At 36.6% G+C, this 23472-nt stretch overlaps 1 protein-coding gene across 4 annotated transcripts in view; it reads left to right on the top strand.

Moving 5' to 3' along the window:
• The window catches only part of FSD1L (fibronectin type III and SPRY domain containing 1 like), a 56026-nt gene that overhangs the window by 724 nt on the left and 31830 nt on the right, over positions 1-23472 (top strand). For all 4 annotated transcript variants that reach the window (XM_053922070.1, XM_053922065.1, XM_053922079.2 and 1 more), the window contains exons 2-6: positions 4691-4786; positions 7042-7173; positions 9367-9468; positions 15305-15327; positions 19647-19768. In XM_053922070.1, the coding sequence (XP_053778045.1) occupies positions 4691-4786; positions 7042-7173; positions 9367-9468; positions 15305-15327; positions 19647-19768 (475 nt within the window). The remainder of the gene's footprint in view (positions 1-4690; positions 4787-7041; positions 7174-9366; positions 9469-15304; positions 15328-19646; positions 19769-23472) is intronic.

Raw genomic sequence — 23472 nt, 5'->3', positions numbered from 1 at the left:
GAGGGAAAAAACTTAAGAGTTGTCGGGGCAGCGGTCGCACCCTCTGTGACCAGTTCGGCGTTGCTGGTCCTAGTTCCCTTAGTGGTCATTGTGGCTTGCTTTACGAACATATTAAGGAAAAGACCTAGCCGTTTCAATTAAAAGAAATTTTTTAGCAAGCATAGCCAATGTTTTCAGTACAATTAGAAGTGCGTTATTAATATTGAGCCATAATCCCTACATAGAAATCAACCACCCTCTTCTCCTCTTTGTTAGATGATAGTAATCGAAATATATACAGTAAGGAAACAGCGTTATTAATAATGTAGCAGGGAAAAACAAGGGCATATCCAAGAGGCCATTCTTTTCTGTTATTAGATAGAAAGCCCTGGAGAGACTTACTAGAACAATGTTTGCTGTAATTTGCCTGGATTCACCGCCTTGAGGAGCTGACTATTCTAGTATTTAACACAAGTGCACATGATTTCATAGTATCTTGAAACTCAGTTGGGTAAGAACTCAGCTTTTACTTATGTGACTATTAGACATTTTAGAAAACTGCATTTTGTGAGTTTTCAATATGTGCACACTTAAAACATCTCTGCCTAAATTTGTAAAACATTTCACAGCTTATTTAACTTCTTTAGATAAAAGTCATATGATATCTGAATGGATATTATTAGTTCAGGGCAAATGGAAGGGCAAAGACTTGGAGTCCAGAGACTTGGGTTCCATGCTGCTATTTACTGACCCTGTGATATGAAGCAAATCACTTAAGTCTGATTAATCTATTTCCTCATCTATGCAGTGAAAGTATGAATATTTTGTAGGGTTATTGTAAAAATCTTGGTAAAATAATTCATTATGAAAACACAGTGTTCTTAAAGTTTATAAAAATAAGAACTAAAATACTGTGTGCTATAAATTATAATTTAAAAAAGTATTTTAATATGGGTGATCTTGTTTTGCCAGGGCATGCATTATCCCTCACTTTCATGAGGACTCAAGCAGGTTGTGTCTCCTGCAAGGTCGTATCACTAACTCTGCTCATAAGTTCAAAGATACGAACGTACTCGGTCTCCTTCCAAACGATGTATAGGAGCACCAGCACGCACTATGCGCAGTTTCCCCAGAGGAAGCTAATAATTAGTTGCTCTTTCTTACTGGTACTAAAATAGCTCATCTGTGATGACTATGATGATCAATTTATCACTCTCAGAAAACGTGTTAAATGTCATTGGTGATACTAAATAATATGTTTTAATTAAAAGATCTTTTATTTTGTTGTATAGCTTAAAATGAGTATCTGGTGTTAAAAATTGCATTGTTATCATGAATCACTGCAGAACCAGTCATATACAAGATGGGGCAAAAGTAAGTTTATAGTTGTTTGAATGGAAAATAACACAATAATAATACAAGAATAAAGTCAGTCTTGCGTATTTACAACTGTAAACCTACTTTTGCCCTACCCTGTACTTCAACTAATAATAAACTAAACTGGACGTTTCTCTTTAAATAAGACAGTAAGTAATATACCGCTGGCTTGATTTTTCTTTCCTATTATAGAATATTATGGTGAAAATAGTAGCAGGGACAGTACCTTTGTCAGTGTGAGGAAAATGGTTAGGGACTGCAAGTGGCAAAGGGTGAAGATGGCTTGGATACATACACACCTTTTATAAGGCATTGGGATCTGGGCTTCATATTATTAAGAGGATGACTTTGGAGCCAGGTCTCCTGTCCTACCGTTTCGGAGCTGAATGAGCATGGGTGATGTGCTGTGTGTCTCTTTCCTCACCTGTAAAATAGAGGTAATTGTACTAATCTTAATCTCCAAGGGTTATTGTGAGGATCATATTAATTTTTAAAAGTCATTTGGTGCCTAGCCCACATGAGTACTCTCTGTTAGCTATTGTTATTAATTTCATAATCCCAACTTTAAAATAACTTTCTACTTTTGTTGCTAATTTATGTAACTACTTTCCTAACCTAGTCTAGCTATTTTTTACCTCTGTCCTTAAGTTTTAAAGTATGTTTTCTGTTTTTATGTCCAATGAATGATTTCAAATGGTGGTGTAAAAGAAGAGTAGTTAAATCCTGATTGAAAGAGGATTGGAAGTTCTGACTCATGCAGTCTGACAATAGAGGTTAAGTTACTGGACAGTCTTACAGAAGCTTGGTCAGCAAATGGATTAGCTTGGCCAGCTGCTTTTTTGTCTGTGAAAATAACTTGGACTTCAGCGTTGTGTTAGCAACAGATGCTCTGTTTGAGTAGAGGAAGAAAACATAATTGCCTTGGGTATGTAAGGCATACTGTTGGATACAGAAAACCACAGTATTATCTCCTAGCAATTAACAGAGGGATTTTGTTTATATCAAGTTTCTGGGACACTGTTGTGAACAGGATGTGTTACGGATAGGTGGCTTTGTTTGATGCTCAAACCTTTTGATTATATCCTTAAGTGCTTTTAAGATAAAATCCCAAAGGTTTCTTTACCTGATGAAATGTGTATATTCAAAGAAACCTTTCAAACAAATAAGACATTTGCCCCTTTCTAGAATGTTGGCACTTAGAATTTGAAAGTTTCACTTAAAATGTTGTGCAGGAAATCACTCACATTCATAGGGGTTGCTGCTCCCAGGGAGAGGTTCGTGCTGCAGGAATGATGAAGGTGGAGAAGAAGGGGCAAAGAATCACAGAGGAAGGATGTCACCAAGACCAGACATTGTCAGTTGTTTGCTTTCTCCCACTTTTTCCTGTGTATTCTTTATGTTTATTTATTGATTGATTTTTGGGAGAGATTGGGTATTCCACGTATTTATACACTCATTGGTTGCTTCTGGTATGTGCCTTGATGGGAGATTGAGCCTGCAATCTTGGAGGATGAGGACAAAATTCCAACCAACTGAGCTACCTGCCCATGGCCCAAATTTTTGAAAGAATATAATTTATTGTATGGCTATTTCATATGATGGGCACATTGGTTAGAGGAGAAAATATTCTAAAGTGGAAAGAGCATGGGCTTTGTAGACAGACTGAGTGTGATCTTTACCTTACTAGCAGTATCATTTGGGCAGCTGGTTGAATCTTCATTTCCTCACTTGTATCACAGGGATGGAACCCTGCTATTAGGGATAGAAGGGGAGGCAGTCCTTGAGCCAGAGAGAGCTCATCTCAATGGAAGCTTTACTATACACAGTCTGAGGATTGCAGAATCATTTTTACTGCTTCATTGCGCTGTTGTTAAATACATAGAGACCCTGTCTTACACAAATACTAGGAAGACTCTTAAGTCCTCTGCCCTCCTTTTCTGCATCTCTCCAGCTGTGCCCACCCCTCCTACAAGTCCGGGCTCCATTCTGTGAGTCGTCTTGGTATTCAGATCTTGGTGCACAGGTTTCTGGGACTTACACCAACAGGCTGAACAGCTAACTCTTCGTGTGGGTCTTCTCTCATAGCATAACTTGGTTGTGTTATTGTACTAAAATACCACCTGTGGTGAGGGTGGGAAGAAATGGTATAGGCAGCCCCAGGGATGATGGTAATGTAAGGCCTACTTATCTCCAGGGCTTGTTGGGGGAATTAAATGAGAACTGTTGGAATTCTTTTTAATTTTCCACTATCATAATGCTTTATGAACATTTATATAAAGTATTCTTCCTTTATCAGGTTATTTTTACAGCTTTTTATCAATATTTGATTATATTTTGAGGAGAACTTTTGTCACACAAAATCTTACAGGAAATTGTTAAAATATTTACACTTGTAGGTGCTTACAGATAACAAGCTTGTGTGTCTGGGAAAATCATAAAGTAAGAGTACTTGCATTTGATTTTTACTGAGAATACAAGTACCGTGTTTGGGGTTTGCTGTTACTACCCATGGAGAGTTATTAAACAACTAGACCTGAGCTGTCCAATATGACGGTACTTGTTATAAAAAGTGGAATTAGAGTTAAAAAAATAGATTTAGGTCCTCACTTGCTTTCTCCATATTTCAAAAGCACACTAGCTTCATGTGGCTAGTGAGTATCCTATTGGACGGCACATACGAGGATGTTTCCGTCAGCACAGAAGATTGTACTGGATAGTACTGAACCGGGGTGTATGAGAAAGTCAATAACCAAGTGTTTTATTTAAGTAGGAAGCACTATCAAAAAGTCCGAGGCACTTGCTACTAAAATTACTTACCTCATTTACTATGCTTCTACGACATCTGTAAGTATTACAATGAATTCTGTCGTTTAAGCTGCACGTTTATTATCTCATTTCATATTTCTAAAATGTTTTTTTATTTTTGTGAATAAATAAAATGTCAAATTCAGTGTCTCTTTGCTTTTCTTCCTGATATCCTGATGTTGTATTAGAAGTTTCCGTTTGTTTTTGCAATGTTTAAGGTTTGGGTCTATTGCTTTGCCACAGCCTTATGACCTAAAATAATACCATTGATGTCAGTTGGGATCATCTTCATTGTGAAAGGTATGATAGAGATTAACTTGTAGATCAGGAATGAGAAGTTTTAGAACAGTACATATCCCATCTTTTTAGTTATAGGCCTTTGGAAATTTTGAGCAAGAAGCTTTACATTGCTCCTATTTATTATAGAAATACTCTTACATATAAAGGGTTTATTTAGAGGATTGTTGTTAATGAAGCTTATAATTCTCTTTTATTAAAATATTACAATATTTCATTTTTGTGATCCTAGGAAGCTCTACAAAGGATTATTTCAACTCTGGCAAATAAAAATGATGAAATTCAGAACTTCATTGATACACTAAATCAAACACTAAAAGGAGTTCAGGTATGAATCTTTTTTAACATTTGTGTAAATATGTCATAGTGAATGCTTGTTGGATCAAATCAGAAGTACAAAGACACTCCATCAACTCTAGCCTGTAAACTAATGGAGGTGAGAGCAGGATTTTTAAATGGCAGATAAACAAATGCTTTCTTTGCTATTCTTGCATTCTCCACAGAATGATCAAAGAAAGAAGGGAAAAGGAAACACCCGGAATTGTATTTACTAGGGAATATTGTAGCGCTTGCTTCTGTCCTTTTCCATTTTATATTTGTCTTTTCTAATTCTAACTAAGAGAAAATCGTACCTTTTCAAAAGTACTGGGAAGCTAAGCATTCCTTTTATAGCAAGTAGTGGAAGAAAAATGTAGACACTAAGAGGTCTCCTTATAGAAGTAGATGAAGGTAAAACATAAAAATAAAAGGTAAAGTTCCTGATGAGGGAAGAGAAGAATACTTACAGAAATGGTCCTAGGTTTGGGAAGATAATCTATACTGTAAATAATCAAATTTGATGGTGGCAGGTACCTTAAAAATAACCTGGTGGTGCTTTCCCATGAACGTGCCTTAATGAATTTGAATGACATTTCTTTGTAAAATAACATAGAAGATTTATAGGACACTTACAGACAGTGAATCCTTTCCTGTGGTTTTTGTTTTAAGCTAGGTAATTGGCCTGTTAAACCTATGGCCATTGTATTTCTTTCACTTCTGAATGTACTGTGATTGAAGTCAGTTGATTATGATCTTCACCACTTCAACTGTCTTTCTTGAACTATTCCATTGGAAAATTTGGTGATCCACTTTCTTTAAGTACAAAAAGCTAGTGGTTGTAAAACTCTTGATCTGTGGGAGAGTCATCATACTTGACACCTGGATAAAGAGACCATCAGATAGAGCTAGCCCAAGATTTTTTTCTGATTGACAAATTAATGGAACTCTACTTTAGAATCCAGAAAAAAATAGAGAGGGAATTAGCTACACTGGTCGCTGAAGACAGGGGCATACGAGGCAGTGGGAAAAAGACCATAAGACTGTGCCAAGTGGTTATTGAGGAGGAAAAGAGTAGTCCCTTTCCTTTTGGATGAGTAAACTGAGGTCCGGGAATTTCAAGGGGCTTGTCCAAGGTCACACATTACTGAGTGGTTCATGTAGGATTTGATTTAGGTCTTCTGTCTTCCAGATTACACATTTCTTCTTCCACAGCTTGTTCTTACCATTGTAAATAAACTACTAAAATGATTAACATCACTTTCGGTAAGACTCCGGTGTGATGGTGTCTGGGTGCATTATCAGCAAAAGTTTTGATTATGATTTTACAGTGGATTGTATGTATTATTAGTTCTCTTAGTGCCAATTTGCTTCTCTTAAGTGAATGACTCATTTAAGTTTAAAAACGTCTGAAGATAGTTTCTTCTATCTTACCATTGTTGCAAGTATATATATGGCTTATCGAGGTATTTCAGAGATATTTTAAATTATTTCTTGTTGAAATAGCATTTTGCTTAATGAGGCATTGAGAAGTCAACATACCTGAAATGTTTTATTAATTCTGCCACTATCAACTAGTTTTGTGCAAGTTTTGGGCAAGTCACTTATCTATTTAATTTAATAAAATGTAGGAGTTTAATTACAAATTCGAGTCAGTAGATGATTTCCGAAGTTCCTTCTAGCACTAAAACTCCAGCGGTTGATAAATCTCTTAGGAGTCAGTACAGAATTGGTAAGTTTTTTTATATCTTTTGTAAATGCAGTATTTTAGACAACCTGAAAGATTTAAAATTACACAAAATCAGTCCTACCCCTATATGTCCAAACTATTCCTTAAGAGTTATGGAATAAAAATCTCTAGAATATTTTATTAAAATGCTTCACTAATGATTCTGATGCACACTTAAGTTTGAGAATCACTGACTTAGTGTCTGCCTGAGAGCCTGAAGGTCTGGACAAAGTTGGCAGCCTTGAAACAACCTTTCATGTTGTCCTGTGGAAACAGTACTAAGCTGTATTATAAGAGGTGCAGAGAGCATGGGCTAGCCCATGAAAGGCTGCTTGACTCACAGCATAGCCGAAACAGTACTAGCAGCACTCACAGTCTGCTTCTTGGATTTATGTGTTTTCAAAGCCTTATGTCAAATATTATTATTTTTATGACGTTAGGCCGAGGAGGTTTATAATATAGACCTGCTGTTTCCTTTGGTAAGTATATCTATGTTAGACAGCTCTTCAGTAAAATAATTTTGTTTTGTTTATAAATAGGAAAATTCTTCTAACATACTTTCAGAGCTAGATGAAGAATTTGATAGTTTATACTCTATATTGGATGACGTGAAAGAAAGTATGATTAGCAGTATCAAGCAGGAACAAGCTCGTAAGTCACAAGAGTTACAGGTGAGATAAAACTCTAAATATGAATAATTTTAGTCTAATGCTTGATTTAATGAAAGCAAAAATTAGTGAATTTCTGTGTATGACTGTACTTTTATGTTGTAGAAGAATGATTCTTACCTGTTTTTAATCATAGATATCTTGTTTTTTAAGAAATTGTGATAAAGTCCTGGCTGGTGTGGCTCAGTGGATTGAGCACCGACCTGCGGACCAACGGGTCAACGGTTCAATTCCCAGTCAGGACATGTCCCTGGGTTGTGAGCCAGGTTCCCGGTTTGGGGCGTGAGAGGCAACCACACATTGATGTTTCTCTTCCTCTCTTCCCCTCTATCTAAAAATAAATAAAATCTTTAAAAAGAACCCTCAGTATTAAAAAAAAAGTCACAACTTAGCTACTAATGCCATTTCCTTCTTTAGTTGGAGATAATAGAGCATATCTGTTCTTCCTTTGGGTTCAGAAACTCGAAGCATGTTGTTTTCACTAAGATAATTTAATAATTCTTCTGGCCCTGGCCAATGTGGATCGATTGGTTGGAGCATTGTCCCATGCACTGAAAGGTCGTGGGTTTGATTCCCGGTTGGGGAACATACCTAAGTTGTGGGTTCCATCCCTGGTCGGGGCACATAGGGCAGGTAGCTGATCAATGTTTCTCCCTCACATTGACGTCTCTCTCTCTCTCCCCCTTCTCCCCTCACCCCACTTTCTTCCCCTCCAGTTTCTCCCTTTCCCCTCTCCTCCTTCCGCCCACCTTTCTCTCTTTAAAATCAGTAAACATCTCCTCGGGCAAAGATTTTTTTTAATAGATAATAATCCTTCTGAATAACTGATGTTAGTGCTCTTTAAGTGTATTCTTTTGTACCCACCTTTTTTTCTTGCCCTCTTCAAGCCAAATTCATTGCCTTTTCTTAGGTTATTGACCTCAGACTTTGACCTTAGATTGGATTCTTTCTTTAATAGGACTTTCTTTATTCTTCTTGTTTTTTTTGTTTTTACTTTCGTGCTACATTGACTAGCCTGCCCTAGTGATCCTGCATAGACCATTTATACCTACCATTTTGTTCTCAGTGATTTTTCTTAAACCTTTTATAAAGCTCTTCTGTAAGTGAGATATTTCAGATTGTGGCTTGTTAATTTAAGTGGTGGTTTGTTAATTCATCTTTAGAATTCATTGAGAAGTTTACTTATAGGGCGCGCAGTATTTTCATGAAATTGTGGTAGGTTCTTAGAATAACCCGTGAAAACCTATTTTAACCCAGAATATGGCTGAACTATTCTACCTTTCCAAATTAAAATAGAACATGCTAGAAACCAATTAAATGAGCCATAGGTTGTCTTTAGTGCCGATCTTAAGGCAAAACTAAGTAAACTTGAATATGGAATAGATCGTAATAAATATTCTGAAGAAGAATGTTGGATACATTGAAAAGCACAGAAATAGGTCTGCCTGTGTTTAAAGGTATCACTAAAATATTTTCACATGGTGGGGCTTAGCCTTAGATCCACAAATGACAGAGTGAGAGAGAGAACTGAATGAGAAAGATTGTTAGGTGACATTAACACATGGCTGTAACAGAGCACATCGCTCTGACAGTTACTCTCTTGATCCTCTTTATTCTTTTTGAAATCTAGGCTCTAGCATTTTTTATTGCTGTGTTACCCTGTACTAGAAACTATAAATTAGCATTTAGGAGTATTATTGATACTCCTATTATTGTGATAAATGTAGTACTAAGATTGTGCTCAGTTGAATGTACCTGTAACTTGGTTCATAAACTTTAAATAGTTAAATATCATAAAGAAATAGTCTTCATTATAGAGGATGTTGTCTGCAGATGGATTATTTTAGTATTTTAATTTAAATTGTTGGTAGTTTTCTGACTGCCCTATGGAGAATAATCTTTAAGTAAATTTGACCCTAGTTATTTATAATTGTTTTACTTTCTTTTGTGTTTTCTTTAACCTGTATGCAGTTAAGCTCTTATGGACAAATTAGGGAAAGATGTTAAGTACAATGTATTAAGATCATTAAAATTCCTTGAAAATATGACTGGTGATCACCTTGCTTCAGTAGCTCTTCCCAATATTTTTGTTCAATTATTGCTATTAAATTGTAAGTTCATTACAACAATACTATATATTTAAGATTCTGATGGCAATAGGAAATTTTATTTTAATGATTAATTTCTTTTCCCTAGAGTCAGCTTAGTCAGTGCAACAGTGCCCTGGAGAACTCGGAGGAACTACTAGAATTTGCAACACGGTCGTTGGATATAAAGGAAGCTGAAGAATTTTCAAAGGTACAAAAAAAAACCCCAACCAAATAACTAAACTAAGCCACTTAAAAAGGAAAGTTTTGATTAAAAATTATTTTTCTCTTTAATCTTGGATTTTCCAGTCTGAAAAATGTAAAGTCTAAAAGGAATAGGAAGTCTAGTCTTGCATTCCTTTCTGTGAACTGATGGGGAAAACGTCATTATGTGATGCAGATGAGCGAGCCCTGCAGCTTCTGGATGTGTTACTAAATGTTCCGCCATTTAGCTTAAGAAATTATTTGAGTGTTTTATTAAAATATGAAAATGTAAGTCTTTTTTAAGGGGAATGTTCAATATAAAACTATAAATAGTAGAGCAAAAAGATTGCTAATGTTTTAACCTGGGCCCTGGTGTTTAAGGGATTTTGAATTCTAGTTTTTATTTTAAGTAGAGTTGTTTTTAAATGATTAACAATTTATCATATCTGTTGTATTTGATGTAGAGTAAGGATATAAAATATATTTTAGAAAGGTGTGAAAAGAGGGAAATTAAGCTATATAATTAGCAAAATACAGACTATTTAGTAATCCTATCAAGATAAAATACTTGAGTTTGATGTTATTTTTCTTGGCCTTTGTGGACTAAGTAGTAAGCTGCATTGGTGTTAGAAAGGTGGCTTTATAATCCATTTGTGTCCATTCAATGTTTTCATTTTATGATTAAACTTGAAAGTGGAAAAACCTTTCTTGGGAAGGTAACAGTTGCTGGCTCATATCCCTACACTAGATGGTCACTCGTTTGGCTGATAGTAAGTATGTGCAGAAAGATCACCAGCAAGTGAGATCTGATCATTAGCTTTATTTCTGGATGGAAAGTAGCCCAAAGCCCACCAAACCTGGGCTCTCAGCTCATAGCTGGCCTGCACAACACTGCTTGGATCCTTTGCCAGAATTAATATTCCTGTCTTTCCCCATCCCTTAATTTAGAATATGAATTCTACCTATGAAGAGCTGAGTCTGTGGGACAGTTTCCAAGTCCCACATCTAACCAGCCACTTCATCACATCTTGCCACACACAACGCACTTGTCAGACTAGCAAGGATGGAATGGTTACTTGCCCTGGTGCCTACGATAAAATAAAATGTACAGACTAAGGCAAAGGGAAACAATATCTTCTACATTTGATTCCAGGTGAAAAGGGAGAATGGGTTTTGTGTGTTTCCCACTTCTGACTCAATCATTAGAATATTGTTGAGTGTGAGGCTCTGACCGCTGGGAGTGGCCGATAAGGAGAGGGGTGGAAGCTCACTCAGCGTTTTCAAGGCAGCAGCACGATTGGCAGAAGCCGCTTGTGTGGGCTGGAGTCAGGGATGCTGGGAGAGAAGAGGACCTTTAACAAAAGCATGAATGTTTCAGTCTTGAGGGCAATTTAAAAACAAATCTGAATATTTGTTAAGAATAGCTCAAGCTGTAACTTTCCCCCTTTGTTTCAATAATGGGTGTTGATGTTCTGTGAAAGTGTAATCTCTTGTATAAATGCCCTTAGTCACAGAGCAGATGGATGCAGAACTGGGTCTAAAGTTTATTTCAAGTTCTTTACTATACTTTATAAAGATGAATTTTAAGTGATTGTGTTTTTCAAAAGCAGTTCTTTTTATAAACATAATTTATATAGAAAATACAAAACTTCTAATGTATGGAATCAACCAGTATGTAGATGCAGTGCTTTTTTTTTTTTCTTTCAAGTTGGTATTTTTGCCTAAGGAAAACAGCATTTTGAAACTATCTCTTTTCACTCTCTGTGACTAAGTCCCTTTCATTTACCAAGTTATGCCCTTAATATATTATTCTTGGGGTGAGGGTAGACATCTCAATTATGTATTGCAAAAAAGTATTGAAAAGTATTAAATATTTGCCCCTTACGCATTTTCAGGTGGTCTCGGGGAAGCATTACAAAATTATCTGTCCCAAATCTGTAGAAAGATTTGAAGTATAAACATGTGAACATGCAGACGAGACTTGAAAAAGTTCTCTGCTGTGTGGCTTTCAGATTTTCCCTAGGAACTCGGTTGGGCTTTACTGCAAATCAAAATAAAGATAAATCCTCTGAGGCAAATGCCAGTTTTGACATCTAGCTTTCACTAGATTCATTCTTTTGACAGAGTTAGTGTATTTTTTCTCTCAGCAATTATCATTTAAAAACATATATTCTTATTTTCATGGCTATTTATCAGTGCTCGCTGATTTTAACTAATTCTTTATTTGCTATCTCATTCTCCATTTCAGCCTGTATTTCAGAGAATTAGGCTGTTAAAGTGTTTAACTCATTTTGGATAATTTTAAAAAGCTACTGCCTACAAATAAGATGGCTTAGGATGAACTTCTAGGGTTTAAAGATACCTTAGTCTTCTCATTTTATAGATAACTGAGTACTAAAAGAGTTAAGTGTCTTGCTAGTTAATGTGATTGGCTAAAACACAGATCTCTTAAACTTTGGTCATTGTTCCTTATTTTTTGATGACAAGTTTCAAAATTTCTGCTGATTGGGAAGAAACTTGGAAATTTCAAATTTTGTTCTGTTTGGGAAAATGCTTGATTGAATACAATAAGCAGGGTCTAAAACTATTTTATTATTCCCTTTTTAACTGTGTTTAGAAAATCCTATTCAATTTAGCTGCTCCATAAATAGAATTGTGTTAGAGCATTTTGCTTCTAACATCTTTATGTTAGAGGAGAGAAAGTGAAGATATTAAAAAGGGATATAGAAACAGTGAGATCTTAACCTTCAAAGGGCTGGATAAAGTCACGGAAGACAATAGTTTCTATAGCCACTCATTGCAGATTGAAAACAAGAGATTGAGAAAAGTTCTGGTCTAAGTTCTTAAAATTATGAAGAACTATTTGTGGTTACTATTATTAATATATTGTACTCTGACACAATTCTATTTAGGGAAGTTTGGTCTTAGGGGGCAGATTCCTAGAACTGATAAAATAAAGGATCAGAATTGTAAGATTTATTTTTAGAACAATAGAGATATGGAAGAATGGGATGAGAGAGAAAGGAGATATCTTTGATATGAACAGAGGGAGTGACGTGCTGGCAAACAGTATTTCCCTGGAAGATTGATACAGCGATAGTGATCAAAATTGAAATAGAAAATAGTCATGCTGAGCAAAGTAACATGACTAATAATTCTCGAAGGCTTTCTAGTAATATACAGTACCGTAACCTAAAAATCTAAGCATTCACTGAGGCCTCTTCGTAACTCACAAAATGGAATTACATAGTTGCAAATAAATGTATTGGAGACCGAGCCATGGTAAATGATGGGGGTACTTACTAAGCAGAGGTGTTTAAATGACAAAACGCATCCCAGTTGAATTTGAAACTTAGAGGAATCAAGCAACATTGTAATGTGTGCCTTTTGGACAGCTTTCTGTGTGGGGAGAAGAAATTCCAGAAAAATAAAATTAAACAACTTATTATCCGATTCAAGACATTTTTTGAAATTCGGCCTTTTTAGAGAAATATTTGCAGCATTTGAAGCTTTCTATCCTTTATCATTGCACAGAATAACTTTTTCAATCCCTCCTGCATTTTCACAGTCTATGTGCTATAAAATTTGAATCTAAATGAAAGTAAACCACTGAGTCTCCAGTTTTACAAAATGGACATATTTATATATGTACACGGGACAGCAGTTTTTCCTAAGTTATGTGTTTTTCGTCTGTTCATTTTCTGGTTTCTCACAAGCAGCCGAGCACATTAAATAATAACATCAAAGCTTTACATGCATATGTACGTGTGTACACTTGCACATACTAAAAATGTCACCTTACTAAACTAAGTAACACCGGATACAGAATAGAATAACTATAGTCAGTGTAAAAAACAGTAATGGTCTTTATATTGCTGGGTTATTTGAGAGTCACTGGTTAGTAACATTCCTCTGATCAAGTTCTAAACCAGTCGGGAAATAGGTAAAACAATAAAGCTGATAAGAGGCCAAATACTGATAAAATGATATTAGAGAATTTGGCTTGTATCAATGAGCAAGCTTCCTAATGTTGAATCCTAGAATCACACAGATTTACCCACCCAGGTAGATGGTCCGTACAAGGCTGCCTCAGGTGAGTGGTGGTGGCGGGGAGCTTGTTTCAGTAAAACTTACTGCATCAAGGGAAATAACAGAATATATGTTCTCTGTGGGCAGGCAAGCTGCCAGAAAAAGGAAAAGCTGCTGAGCTACTTATTTCTAGTTTCTCTTTTCAAATTCGTAATCAGTTTAAGTCATATCGCCTCCCCAGGAGAAACGAGGGTACAGAGAAAGGCTAACGGAGTAAGTAACACTAGTGGAGGTTTCTACTAGCATTACTCTTCTCTGCACTCGATGTTTCTTTGCATACGGTACAGGGTTTACATATGGTAAAGAAACATCGAGTGCGGAGAAGAGTCTCCCCTCCCCCTCCCTTGGTACATACTAAAATCTTTGGTTTGTAATCTTACCTATAAACATAGGACAATAAGTCAAGAAAAACAATGTAATTGACTACCACAACATTTCTTATCCCCAGTACCCAAGCAGCGTCATGATTTAAGGAACAGATTATAGACACCTCAGAGCTGGGGTGTCTGCTGCACAATGTGGAGCTTGAAAAGGATATTTGGAAACATTAAGGACCCAAATACCTTACCAAAAAATAGAATGATCAGTATCCAAGGTCACGGAATTGACTGTGATAGGCTGGAACTATATAACATGCTGGTCTAAATTGCATGCTGCTCTCAGAAAGGTTGTCAGAACAGAGTACTTTAGGGTGGGTATAAAAATGACTAATAGTAAGAACAATATTAGAACTGAAGAAGAGAGACACCAGAAGCATTGTTACGTGCATTTAATGTTCACTTACATTGAATAATTATTAAGTGTCATTGTATACAAAGCTTTATGCTAAACACTGGGGAGGAAGTGTAGAGGAGAACAGCCATGAGTCTGCCTTGGATGTATCACTGATTGGCTGGTCAGTGTGGGAAAAAGACTTTTGTGGGGTATAAATATTACATTGCTTGTGAATGTAAAGGGGATAACAGTTTTTACTTGTATTTTTTTTTTATTCTTCTGTGACTGTCACCAGGTAATAGCTGCATCCCCTTCCTAAACTTACATTAGAATTCTCAAAAAAAAAAAGAAAAGATCTTAATGTAGAGTAGGTTTAAGTTGGCAGCTCCCACGAAGTCATCTGAGGGAAAGACCCCATTGCCTGAAGTATTTCTCTGGTTTTCCCGTGTCTGAATTTTTGCCTGTAGAACTTCACTCCTTGAGGGTAAAGGATTGTAGAACTGCAGTCCAGTTTTATATGTTAGCAGGCAAGCTCTGAGAATACAAAGTGTTTGCCCAGTGAAAGCGTAGAGGGAAAGCTTGGAACAATCATTATGAAGTGGTGAAAGACATCGCTGAAGAAAAATTGGAGCACAGATTTGAAATGTGTAAGAAAACCATCAGAATGCATGGAAATGCATGGCCCATGAAGGAGATGCGTGTTCTAGTGGGAGAGTGTCAGACTGAATGAAAGTGGAGGTGTGTGATGATAATTTTAAGGTAAGAGAAAATATTTATGGTCATCTGGTTTTAATTTGAAGTGTTAAATTTCCCTCCTTTTAAGGTGATTTATATAGGATCTAGATTTTGTACTGTAGTTCTCACATCACATTGTGCAAGTTGATGCAAACTGTACAGATTTCCTATGGTTTATATTTTGGTGAATATGAACTAATCTATTCCAGGGTTTATATCCTAACTTTTCTTGCATGTCACTGCCATTGAAACTTGCATGAAAAGCACTAACTGCGTTCTTTCTCTTCTCCCTGATTTGCTCCAAGGCTGCCAGACAGATCAAGGATAGGTATGGAATAAAACCTACATTTTTATTTAAGTGTTGATACTGAAGTCAGAAATGAAATTCAAGAAAAGCTTCTCAGTAGAATCTTGTTGGTTAAAATTAAAATACCTAATGGTTAAGTACAAAAAGAAAACCCTCTGTCTCTTCTGCATATTTTCTGGAATAAACAATATATGTATTAGCAAGATTTTTAAAAAAGTAGTTTTGACAATTATGTACTTCCAAAAGAATTTCATTTCTGGTATAATATAGTTTTAGTACAATTTTTAATTAACTATGCTAATAGATGGGGAACCAATTTGAATAATTAAAAATATATACCCCTGGAATGCAGTTTTTGTTCTTAAATTTTATAGGCATGCCTTACTTTCTGAGAAGTCACAACATTTTAAATAGGCTTCAGGAGTAAAGCTCTCCTACCTCACTGCTCTCCCATTTAACACCTTTGTACTCTCATTCCATCCTGCTCCTGGTGCCATCTCTTTCTCTTTCTAATGCCACTACTTTCTAGTTTATGGGAAGAGGAAATTAAAGAAAATAATGAAAGACTTCAGCTTAAAAAGTCTTGCTCATTGATAGAGTCAGGATTAGGAAAGGAAGTTGAGCCCTTGCCAGTGTGGAAGGTCCCGAGGGTCGTGGGTTTGATTCCAGGTCAGGGGACCATGCTGTGGTTGAAGGCTCAGGTCCCCTGTCAGGTGCCTACCAGAGAGGTCCCTGCTCCCAGTGAGGAGACATCTGATCGATGTTTCTCTCCCTTTCTACCGCCATTCTCCTCTCTCTAAAATCAATAAGCATGTCCTTGGGTGAGGCTAAAAAATGGAAATTGAGTACACTGAGTACTTGCTGTAATGAAGGCAGCGAAAGGCTGAAGGGGCTGCTGGCAATTTTGAATTGGGTTTCCGCTGAAGGGATGGCTCGGATCGCCTGGGCTGGTCACTGACCATCGACTGTGGTGAGAGATCACTTTGGTTTCTTCAGGTGAGGGCCAGGGGCCCTCTGCATGGCACAGCTCTTGATCACCACTCCGAGTCCTAGACGGAATTACCATGCCTCAGGTGATTTACAGAGGTACTCACTGCAGTGGGAAAACCAGTGCCTGCACTGTTAGTCTTAGCCGAAGACTTCAGTCTGGGTTTCCTCGTGGCTGTTTATTGGCCTAGAGGCAAGATTAACATGACAGTCATAGCACTTTTAGCACACCTGTTAATTTTAATATTTTTCTATATTTTACAAACAATGGGGATTGGTTAAAAGCATGGATTATTCTTATAGATAGACCCCGAATATAGAAAGGAGATTATGGCAGTTTGAAGGTGAAGAAGTATTGGTTGTTGAAGGATCGGATGCTAGGCAGTTTTTTGGAAAAGGTAGGTTTGGGTTGTGTATGGTGGAATTCACTGTGGGTGATCCATCTTCTGCCTGGCTGGGTTATTCTTCCATTAAGCCAACGGCTCCACTAAGTCCCACCCTGGTCCTTGATTATCTGGATTGGAAGTCACTTCCTAATCAGGCTTTGGGCCGTCCGAAGACCCCGAGAGACCTTGCAAAATGCCCCCTTGCTTTCCCCCAGGAATCTCTGTGGCTCTGTGCTTTCCAGAACCCTGTCCTTACCCCTGATTTCTTTCCTTTGTCTATCAGAATTTTATTTTATGGTAAGTGTTCATGGCTGAATGTATTCTTTAGTGAAGCTTGATTTCTCTTCTTCATCTAAGCCAAATTCTCAGCTCGATTTCATCAGTATCCAAGTGATCGCAGGAGTCAGGGTCTCTTTTTTTTTTTTTTTTGCCGGGGCAAACTCCCATTTATTTTTGTTTTGTTTTGTTTTTCAAAGCCTATACTTTTTTTTTAAGACTCCCCCCCAAAATTTTACTTCCTACCTAAGAAATATTTCTGGACTTTGGCTTAATTTTTTAAACTTGATTTTTAGTTTCGTCCAGGTTTCTTTGGATATTAGTTTCATAATATCCAAGCTTCTAGAATTCCATTATTGCTATTTATAATGTAGAAATAAATATGTAGTCATAATAACATAATTATTTTCACTGAGGGAAGAAAGACTTATTCCCTTATATGAGGGCAAAAGTGGTATTTTTAGGAAGAGTGTGTAATATACCTCAGACCGGAATCAAATATACAGAAATGAAAGCATCTGTGAGAACTCAGCATCTACCATCTTCTGTGGCAGAAGTTTTATAGGAGGAATAGCGAGAGTGGCCGCACACAGTACAGGCAGAAATGAGAAGATAACGCACAGCAGATCTCTGCATCTTTACAAAGCACTGGGAGTTGCAGGAAGAGTAAAATTAATTAGGTAGGTAGTTTGAGGGAGTTAAAAGTGTCCTTCTGTATATTTTAGTTATTTTTCTCTTTGCCTAAATAAAATGAGGTAGAGAAGTGATCTTTGTATTCAGTTTTACTATTACAACTAAACCAAGAAAGTCTGGGTGAAATCAAACATTGCTAATGACATGGATCCTGTAATGTAATTATCTGTGGATTTGAGATTGTTAGTCTGCGCTTTGGGGCACAATTATCTAAATATATTCAGTTTAAAAATAAAAAGTTCAGTTTTTGAAAAATTATAGCATTGTCGTTCATCTATCTAACTGATTTATGGAGACTGAAATTTTCCTTGACTAGAAAACGAAGGTCATTATTCTTGTTTTTTAGGCTTTGATAGACTGTCCAATTGCACTTTTGGGGAACATTCTTTTTCTTTTTCTAAGGCCATAGTGGTTAAATCGAGTTTTGCAGTTACAGTTTCAGATTTAAATTTCCTAGAATACTTTCAGATTTTTTTTCTCAACAGTTCAAAGAATGCATTTAAATAATCAGCTTTAGAAGCAGCTAAGTAGGTGCAAACCTACTCATTGATTGTAAGGGCATTTACTAAGTACCTATCTGGAAAGAGCTCGATCAGAGGTCTTCAAATCAAAAGATACTTGGGGCTGTAAAGAACAAAGGCTTAGACTTTGTTCCTAACTTTTTATTGATATAACCTGAAATACTGTTATTGACAATCAGCAGCTTAAAGTAGTGTGTGAAAAATACTCAGTTCATTAAGTGTAAGAGTTCCTTTCCCCATGAATTGTTTTTCAGTATTTCAGTATAGCTCTTCCTTTTTGATAAATAGGTTAGTTAACTTTGTTTCTAAATTGAGTGATTACTTTCCTAGTTTTAAAATGAAATAAAGTAACTGAATGTAGCCAGTTCGATGTTTTTCAGTAAAGGAACTGAATATAGCAAGTTAGACATTTTCCATCTCAAAATAACTGAATACAGCAACAAGTCTGATATCTTTCATACCATTGATCTCTAGAGTAGATTTGGCAGATCTCAATGGCCAGGCCTGGTGTTCTCTTTGTACGCCTGCTCTGTTTACTTCCTCTCCCAAATTGTGTACCAGGAGTGCAACATTCATGAATATTACCTTGTCGTTCTTTGACAAAAGATAATAAGGGGGAGGTATTTTTGTGAGTCTTGCGGAAATTTACTGTAATATGAAAAATGGAAATTTGAGCTAAAATGACAAATTAGTAGAACATGATAATTTCATTTCTTCCCAGCTTGAATTGACAGAACAATTTCCCCATACTGTGGGTAAAATTAAGTCTGTTATGGCTTCTTTTTTGTGTGTGTTTTTGTTTTTTATATCATTTCATCTAATACATATTTATTGAACTCCTGTTATTTCTACGGCATGAGGTTTCACAGAACTGTTCCTCCTGTATCCTTCCATGTAGCTGATGTTGATACATCAGAGGGACACCTTCTAGTGATTTCACTTCTCCCCTTTCTCATCCATGGCCTGTCTTTGGCAGCCACCAAGCTACACAGTATTTGGTCAGTATACCTCTGCTCTTACTTGAGGATACACGGCGTAGCTGTCACTACTAGGGAGAACGTTTGGGTCAGGGTGTATGTACAGTTCCTTGTTTGGCACGTGAAAAGGAGTAAGGCTGGCATCAGGAAGTCAGTAAGATTGAGTGTACAGAGGTTTGATGGCTGTTGGGTCTGTTACAGATGATTTATACTGAACATTTGTCTCTTGTGATACTTGTTGTATTCGTATGCAGTTTTACAAAACTGGCTGGAAGAAAGTTCCTTAAAGTTATCTTAAATGTCTTTAAATTTAAAAACATTTTACAGTTTTTAATTAGTTAATTTTCAAAGACTAAGCAAATTTCTGTTTAGTTTTGTTATCTTTGTTGTAGTTTCTGAAATCACTACAGTGAAATAATTTCTATCTCTTCATTTTATAAATTAAATATATGATACTTCCCATTCTTTTAGTTTTAAAAGTATGTTTGTGTTTGCCATAGAGTAACAATGGCTTCAGCCTTTCGCCTTTCGTTGAAACCAAAGGTCAGTGACAACATGACTCATTTAATGGTGGATTTTTCTCAGGAAAGACAGATGTTGCAAACTTTGAAGTTTTTGCCAGGTAAGTAAGTACAGATATTGTATGTAAATTTATATGTAAAACTTTTTTTCTGCAAGATTTTTCTGCATGAACATTGGAATGTAAATATTAAACAAATATGCTATGATTTTTTTTCTTCATTCTGCTGAGGCATGCTTACATGTATAGGTCTTTATTGTTAGAAAATTATTTTACTGGTATGTAAATTTCATTTTTAAGGGTGCCGTCCAGGGACATACTTTACCATCCGTTTGGCAGAAGCAGTGCGCCACAGGGGTCAGTGCTGGGTCTTACACCCAGACCTCTTACTTGCTGCCACTTGAATCTTGGCTGCCACTCACTTGCTGTGTGACCTTGAACAAGTTATTTAACTTTGCCTCATTTTCTTCATCTTTACAATGTGATGTTATCCTTCCAGGGCTTTTATAGGGATTAAGTGAATTGAAATCTCTAAAGCACTTGAAATGGTACCTGTCACACAGTTAGTGCTCAATGAGTGTTACTGCTATCGATACCATTACTGCTGTGGGTGCTGGTGGTTCAGATGGAACTTTATTTTCAGTAATAATGGTAACATTGGTTTTTCAGAGTATTCGTACGATGATATCTCATGAGCCAAAACCATTTGAAATCGAGTCCCAAATTATTTGTCCACATGTGTGAAAGAGCCAATTAAAGACCTTTTAGTTAGTAGCAGTCTCTGTTTAGCTAGCATCAAGTAATGTTAAGTTGATAGCTGAAACAATTTCAACATGGTCGTTGGAGGAAATCTCTTGAAGTGAAGTGTTTTACTTAAACAGTTGCTTAGTTAGAACTGGATTTCAGGTTTTAGAGATTAGCTGTTTTTGAATAGAGAATGTTGATGATATGAAACCATTCTTCTCAGAATGTTTGCTCAGGGATTTAAAATGTGATTGGAAAGGCAAGGTTAGCAGTCATGAAACTCACGGAACTAGTAAGGTTGCACAATGGAGTATTAACTTGTGCTGTGCAGACCAGAAGTTCTAGAGGAGTTAAGAGCAGGACAGACAAGAGAAGGAACTACAGTTGTAGAGGAAGAAGGCATACTTGTCAGTGGAAATCCACCTGTAAGTTGACCTTTCAGAATCACTAACCATGATGTCGTCATCCACACCATTTCTGATTTCAGGGCAGTCAGGAGAGGTGGATGTGACTGTACACAAGTTCTTTTTTTTTTTTAAGTAATATCACCATTCCTTTCTCTTGAGTTTTCAGTAATATCTTAACAGACCAAGGCCATGCCTGCTGTGCAGTCAGGTAGATTGCTTGCGCAGTCAGGGTTTCCTTTGGAACACTGTTAAGACCATCTAAAGGAATAGGTATAATTAAAAAAAATTCCTTTTAGGGAGGAGCTTCATCCCTCAGGAAAAGCATAATAGATTGTTTAAGTTTATGAAAGATGAATTTATATTATCAATTTTTAATATTCTGCTCTAGCATAAAAATTTCCTACAAGTGCAGTCAGATTAAATAAAAAATGAATACCTTTATCCCTTAGTAATTTTTTCCGTAGATACTACAAAAGTCAACTCCTCCCTGCATTATATGTAGTACGTGAGTTGTGGACTTAGATCCGAGTCTGACAATGGTTGGAAATGATGCTGATGGATAATTGCAGAGCCATTTTCTTCTACTTTAAGCCATTTTTAAAAAATACATTAAAACCGAGAGTTTATGTTCTTTCTGAGCTTCTACAGCTAGTAAGAGAAACGTGTTTGTGGCATTGTTGGTGCCACTTGCACTTTTACATTCACATCCAGAGAATACCTTAGTAAAATTCTCGAACCAATTCCCACACTATTGGTAGTTAACTGCTGCTTTATAGGAATTGCTGTGATTCTCATTTTCCAAGAGAGCTCTGCATTTTCTTCCTTTTTAAAAAAAATCCTCACGGAGGATATGCTGAGAGAGGAAAGGAGAGTGAGGGGAGGGTTGGGGAGGGGAGAATGAGAGAATGAGAGAGAGAGAGAAACATCGCTAGTTGCCTCCCGTATGCACCCCACTGGGGATCAAACTCACATCCTAGGTATGTGCCCTGACCAGGGATCGAACCCGCAACCTTCTGGTGCACACGAATGAGTGAGCCACTCAGTCAGAGCAAGAGAAGAGAGTTCTTCATTTCCTAAGTACTGTAATATTTTTACATAAAATTTTACTGCTTTTCATCTTCCCATGCACTTTTTTATCCCTCATTTAATGAATGAGGGGTATAGAATCTTGGCTGAAGTTCTCACATATATTAGATTTAAGTCAACCTTAATTTAACATATCTCTCTTAAATTACTAAATTTTCCTTTTTCCTCCCAAGTATCACTATTTTCTTGAATTCTTATTTTTATTTTTACCTTGGTTACCACTTTTAGCAGTTTGCTTTCTTTTGGGGGCCACTATTTACACGGAAGAAGAATCTACTTGCTAGTACATTCTTACTGGTCCGATAGCTGACTTGAGATGCATATGGTAGGGAGTTAGCTGGACCCACTTATGATTAAGTGACTCTCTCTATTTACCAGGCTCTTGGTACTTTCAGTACAGGTTTTTGACTTGGCAAAATTATAAAATTACTATATGCCAAATAGGCATTTAGATTTCCTCACATGTGGGCAACACAGAGCATATTGAATTATGGATGTCTGTGTTCTGTTGTCTTGGCAATGAGTAGTAAGTAGTCTGTATTGCTTGTGTTCCAGAATAGAGACTAACACCTGCTACGTATTACAGGGACAAAAACCCCGTAAGACAGATGAAAGGAATTAATTATAATGACAAATGGCAAATACTTCTTTGGTTGTCTGTTGTCTTACTAATAAGGTATACCAGATTCCAAATATTTATTGTACAATTACACACATATGAGAGTTGAACTTTGGAGACTATAGTTAATGGAGGTCCGTTGTACCCGCCCTTTCTTACTGGTTAGGCTTGAAGATTTAACATTTATGTCAAATTCCTTTCATCTCCATCTTGATTTTTTTATCTGAGACATTTACTTTCTTATTTGTTATGTCTCACTTTGCTTTCCATTTCAACTTTTGTATATAATTTCTGTGTTGTTAGTACAGTTTTTTAAATTAATGCTTTGTGTTTTAAAACAGGGCTAGGTTTATGGGAAATAGAGCAGATAATACAGAGAGTTACCTATACTTTTCTCCTCCCCACATGTAATTTCCCCATTAGTAACATCCTGCATGAGTATGGTACATTCGTTATAATTGACGAGCCGATATTGATACATTATCATTAACTAAAGCCCATAGTTTACGTTAGAGTTTACTCTTTGTGCCATACGGTTCTGTGGGTTTTGACAAATGTATAATGTCGTATGTCCACCATAACCTTGCCATTTAGAAGACTTTCCCTGCGCTAAAACTTCCCTGGACTCTGCCGGTTCATCCCTTGTGTCCTGCAACCTTGCTATGATCGCTTTCTAGTTTCAGGAGTGTTTTCGTTGATTCTCTGGGATTTTCTCCATGGATAATCATGTCATCAGCGAACAAAGACAGTTCATTTCTTCCTTACCAATTTGTATACCTTTTACTTCCTTTTCTTTCTTCACTGAATTTAGCTAGAGCTTCCAGTACAGTGTTGAATGGAAGTGGCCAGGGGACATCCTTGCCCTAGAGGAGAGATACCTAGTTTTTCAACATTAAGTATGATGTTAACTACAGGTTTTTTTGTATGTGTTCTTTATCAAGTAAAGCCCC

Source organism: Desmodus rotundus, chromosome 1, assembly GCF_022682495.2.
Source record: "Desmodus rotundus isolate HL8 chromosome 1, HLdesRot8A.1, whole genome shotgun sequence".
NCBI classification, from domain to species: Eukaryota; Metazoa; Chordata; class Mammalia; order Chiroptera; family Phyllostomidae; genus Desmodus; species Desmodus rotundus.
This window is presented reverse-complemented; position numbering and strand designations above follow the sequence as displayed.